Below are 4,698 nucleotides of genomic sequence, written 5' to 3'. Positions count from 1 at the left end.
CCTCCCCACACCCCCCCCCCTGCAGCGGCCGGCGCGACCCTGTCGGCTGCCCGACTCGGCAGCAGTACAAAGTCACCAGTCCAGCAACTCACAGTTGGGACTGCAGTCCACCATCGCCAGAGTCCCGCCATCTGGCGGCCCTTCCTCATTTCTCATGCAAACACGAAATCGAATTGTTACACAGTGGGTGCATCCGCTGGTCATGGCACCACCTCCAGTTGACCCCCTGAGGGATCCGGGCTGGTGGGCCCCCGCCGCCGCCCCTGCCGCTGCTGCTCCTGCTGCTGCTGCTGCGGCTGCTGCTGCTCCTGCTGCTGCTCCTGCTGCTGCTCCTGCTTGTGCGTGCCGCCGAGGCCCACCACAGCCGCGCCGTTCGCCTCGGCGACCCCCGTCTCTGCATGCACACCCTCCTCCTCCTCGTCCTCCTCCTCCCGCGAGCTCTCCCCCTCTGCCCGCGCGTCCAGCCGCCCGGCGCGCCAGAGCCACCCGAGCCGCGCGGCGCTCTGCACCAGCCGCGCGCCGAAGAAGAACACGAGGCCGTGCCAGATGTTGTCGAGCGTCCGGGGCAGCGGCTGCGCGCCCATGAAGGCGCCGAGGCCCGCCAGAGTGAGCAGGAACGCCTGAGCCACGTATCGCAGGTCCCTGGGGTGCGGGGAACGAGGTGATGGTGATCTCAGATCGTCTGGGTCGAAGGATGTGGTGTATGCAGGCGGTTTGGCGGCCAGCCGGAGAGCGTCCCGGTGTCGCAGCGCCGGCGGGGTGTGCGCCCGTGCTTCCGTTTTGGCAGCAGCGGTGGCTGCCAGGGCAGAGGGACCCCGGATGAAGGCACGCGCCAAGGGGCTGGCAGGTGGCGCCAGCAAACCTCGCGGATGCAGCCGGATACATCTTTCCTCCAAACACACGAATACATACACATCCACAGCCCCCTCCTCCCCGCCTCGAAGGTCCCGCTGCCGCGGCTTTGCGCGCACGCATCACCACGCGCGGCCAAACAAAAATGAGCAACTGTGCCAAGGAAAGGGGGACGCATGACGCTTCCGACCCATGCTGCACTCAACCCCCGTGAAGGGGCCCCACCTGCAGGCGAGCAGCACGCCGGTGGACGCCACGTCGGCAGCCGTGAGGAACATGGCGGTGATCATGAGCCCCGCCACCGACGCCATGTGGGGCCACACGAGCGCGTCCCGCGTCAGCAGCTGCGGCGCCCCGAGCGGCAGCGCGGCGGCCAGGACGCCGGCCGAGAGGCCGACGGCGGCGCCAAGCCCCAGGACCATCGCCGCGGTGCTGCGGCGCTGCCAGCCGGGCGCGGCTGCGGGGGCGGGCGGGCGGGCGGGTGAGATGGAGCGCACTGGGGGGCGGGCACACGAACGTTGTGAGGGGGGCAGCATATGATGGCTGTGGCCACGGTGGTGCTCTTGCGCTGCAGCCGGCACACGGTGACGCGTGTGCAAACCACTGCGCGGCTGGCTGGGCTGCTCGAGGCATAAAAGGGGGTCGCGGAGGGCGCGAGGGCGGGCGCGGCCGGGTCCTTGCGAGTGCCGAACCTGCGGGGACGAAGGCGAGGGATATCTGCTCCAGGGGGGCCGTGGTGAATGCCAGCAGGTTCCAATAGCTAAAGACGGCCTGTGATGGGGGTGCGTGGGTTGGGCGACGCGGGCGGCAGGGGTTCAAGCGATAGATGAACAGGTGAGCAGAATCAGGGAGGCTGCTGCAACGTCCATAGATGCCGGCTCGTGCAGCGCCCTGGTGAATGCGCGACTGCACCACCCCGCCCGCCGCGGGCGGCCGCCGACACAGCCAGACCGTGACAGGGTTTGGATCTTTTGATAATAAAATTTGGAAAAAATTCAGGGTTGAAAGTGTGGGAACAAAGGGGCGGAGTGCAAAGTTTGTGCTTTGACAAAGGTCAAACGGTCGAACGTGCGTTGCCCCCATGCCCCCATGGCCGCATGCCCCACGCCCGGCCCAGCGCGCCTGGTGGGCCGCGAGCCGTATTGTGTCGAGGCCGGCCGCGGCCGTCTGTAGTACGAGGTAGCAGCAGTTCTTGCAGACGTAGGCCACAGCCAGCGGCCCCATAGTGCGCGCAAAGCTGACCAGGTCCTCTGGGGCGGGATGTGCAGGCGGGGGTTGTTAAACTTCCCACAATTTGACGCAAGGAGAGGGTGTGCGGGAGGGGTTGTTGGGTTTTCCCAGGGTCAATGCGAGTAGAGGGTGTGCAGGAGGGGTTGATGAATGTTTCAGGGCCGACGAAACCACAGAGGTCCAGGGGTTGGTTGAGGGGTTGCCCTTGTGTCGCGGAGATGAGCCAGCAGGAGGGGCCAGGGGCTGGGACGTGCGGACGGCGGCTGTGCAGGCGACCAAGGGGGCCAAACCACAACCAGGTCTGGCGAGCAGCAAACAAGCAGGGAGCCGTCGCTATTGATCACAGTCACTATGCCGGCGGTGCGCGCTTACCAAGGGTTGGTACCATCAGCGCCGGCCGCAGCCGCCCCGCCTTTGTCGCGCTGAACCACACCAGCGCCGCGACGCCCACCAGCTGCGTCGCGACCGTCGTCGCCGCGGCGCCGATGATGCCCAAGCCCAGGGCGCCGACGGCGACGAGGTTACCCAGGAGTGACACGGTCACAGCGACGGTCGTGGTGACGGCCGGGGTGACGCTGTCCTGCTGGGCCAGCAGGGCGGCCTGTGCGGGGTGGGTTTGGTCGTTTGAGGTCGATTGAGGCAGCACAGCGCGGCCGTGGGAGGACGATGTGGCGTGCATGCACCAGCTGTGCCGTGACAGCTGTGACCAGTCCGGGCGCCCATTGCCCAGGGGTGCTGGCTGGGCGTGACAGCATCGGACTGAGTATCCAAAGAGCTGGGACCAGGCTGCTAGCAACAGAGCCACACCGGCCAGCCGCTTGGTCCGGCTGCAGCAGCATGAGCTGCAGCAGCAGCTGTCAGACCCCCGCCAAAGCGCGGCTGTTTGGGCCCGCGGTTGGTGCCGAAACGCGTGGCTCTGCCCAAAGGTCTGTTTGTGTGGCGTCAACCCTGCATGCCGGTGCAAAAAATGTGATCCCACGAGCCTGGATGGCTCCAGAAGCCGGCAACCGCGGGGCGCTGTCACAAGCCTATCCCATCCATCCAAGCGCACCTGCAGCACCATGGTGGCCAGTACCGCGGGCTGCGCCACTGCGCGGATCCGCATGTAGTCACCCGCCGGGCCGGTCAGCGCGGGGTTGGCCCCGGTGGCCGCTAACAACGCCCCAGCAAACAGCTGCCGGATGAGACAAGGGAGGGAGTAAGGTGCAGGATATGGCTCAAGGGTTGAGGGCGCGGAGCGGGGCGCGCGCGTTCAAAGGAACGCGCGGTTCGGGACGGGCGTGCCGACGGGTTGAAGGCGGCCAGCTTTGCCGCACCCAGCGGTCCGAGGGGCAGCTCCGCCGTTCGCGCTTGCACACCCGGCCATGCCGCCAAAAGGTGTTCAAAAAGTACGGCATGCAGCCAAAGCTGCCCGCGTAATCAACAAGACTGCGACCAAGGCTTTGAAATTGCAACACAACAGAGCATCCCGCACGCCTCCATTCGAATGCCCGAGCCCCAACCCCCGAAAACCGCCAAACCCCAGCGCCTGCCCCACCTCCAACAGGACGGCCACGACCGCGCCCGCCGCCACGGCGATGGTTAGCGCGCACGCAAGCGTCCGCTGCGCCTTTTCTCGCTCTCCAAGCCGCAAATCCTCGCTGATCAGCCTGCGGGACATTGCATTTATTCGATATTTGCAGATCGTCTGAGTCACAGCAAAAAATTGTGTGTTGACATGGGTCGGGCGGTGGATTCAAAACTCACAGGAGAGGGGTGTACCGGCGGGGGCCGAGGTGAAGCGAGCCTCGGATCCGTGTCGGGCACACCCCAGAGCGCGGCAGGAGCAAGGTGAGGGGTGCGAGGGGGGGGGAGGAGGGCGCGTGGCTGTTTGGGGGCGGCCCTGCCGCGGCTGCTCACGTGACTGTCGATATTTGAAGCGCTTGGAACACGTACTGCGGGGCGCGGCAAGCAAGGGGGTGAGAGTGCCCTTGTGGGCGCGGCTGTCGGAGGGGGCGACGCCCAAAGGCAGTGCAAGGCCAACCCATACCTCTACGGCTGCGCCTGCTGACGCCGCCCGACCGCAGCCCACCTGCTGATGGTGCATGCCGTGCGCACGACTGCTCCCTGGCCCTCGCACGCCCCCGCCCCGAGTACAGGCCCTGCGATCGTCCCCCGCCACCTGCCCTTCTCGCCCCTGCCCCGTGCCCGGGCCTGCGGCGCACCCGCCGGCCCCCCGCAGCGGGGGCCCGCGCCGGCGCCTGCATCACACGGTGCGTCGGCTGCCAAGCTGCCGCCCACCTGCGCAAAGGCGAAGATGATGCACGCCGGCCCCATCGCCGCCAGCTCGGCCGTGCCCGCCCATTGGCCGAGGCAAACAGTGTCGACAACGTTCCTGTGCGTTGATGCGGATGTGGGCAGTGGGACCTGTGTTTAGAGGCCCGGCGGCGCAGCGGCGGCTCCTTACCGAGATACACCATGCGCGGGGCAGCGAGGAGCGGCCGCATGGCCGGCTGCGCCGGCGGCGTTAGCACAGCGCCGCTGCATGCGCCGGCGCCGTAGGCACCCTTTGAGACCGGCGCGGCTCGCGGGGCGCGGCGGCCGCTGCGTCCCCCGGACGACGCGCCGCGAGCGGGG

At 67.8% G+C, this 4,698-nt stretch overlaps 1 protein-coding gene across 1 annotated transcript in view; it reads right to left on the bottom strand.

Annotated features, from left to right (window-relative positions):
• Nucleotides 1-200: 200 nt before the first annotated feature.
• Nucleotides 201-4,698, bottom strand: part of MNEG_10013 (hypothetical protein) — a gene marked incomplete at both ends in the record, with an annotated part of 4,627 nt that continues 129 nt past the window's right edge. Inside the window, 9 exons of the mRNA XM_014041517.1 lie at nucleotides 201-642; nucleotides 1,078-1,309; nucleotides 1,545-1,623; nucleotides 1,921-2,102; nucleotides 2,455-2,683; nucleotides 3,134-3,256; nucleotides 3,620-3,731; nucleotides 3,982-4,016; nucleotides 4,363-4,456. Of these exons, the coding sequence (XP_013896971.1) occupies nucleotides 201-642; nucleotides 1,078-1,309; nucleotides 1,545-1,623; nucleotides 1,921-2,102; nucleotides 2,455-2,683; nucleotides 3,134-3,256; nucleotides 3,620-3,731; nucleotides 3,982-4,016; nucleotides 4,363-4,456 (1,528 nt within the window). The remainder of the gene's footprint in view (nucleotides 643-1,077; nucleotides 1,310-1,544; nucleotides 1,624-1,920; nucleotides 2,103-2,454; nucleotides 2,684-3,133; nucleotides 3,257-3,619; nucleotides 3,732-3,981; nucleotides 4,017-4,362; nucleotides 4,457-4,698) is intronic.

This window comes from Monoraphidium neglectum (genome assembly GCF_000611645.1).
Source record: "Monoraphidium neglectum strain SAG 48.87 unplaced genomic scaffold scaffold02147, whole genome shotgun sequence".
NCBI lineage: Eukaryota > Viridiplantae > Chlorophyta > Chlorophyceae > Sphaeropleales > Selenastraceae > Monoraphidium > Monoraphidium neglectum.
The sequence above is the reverse complement of the archived record's forward strand: the minus strand, read 5'-3'. Positions and strand labels throughout refer to the sequence as shown.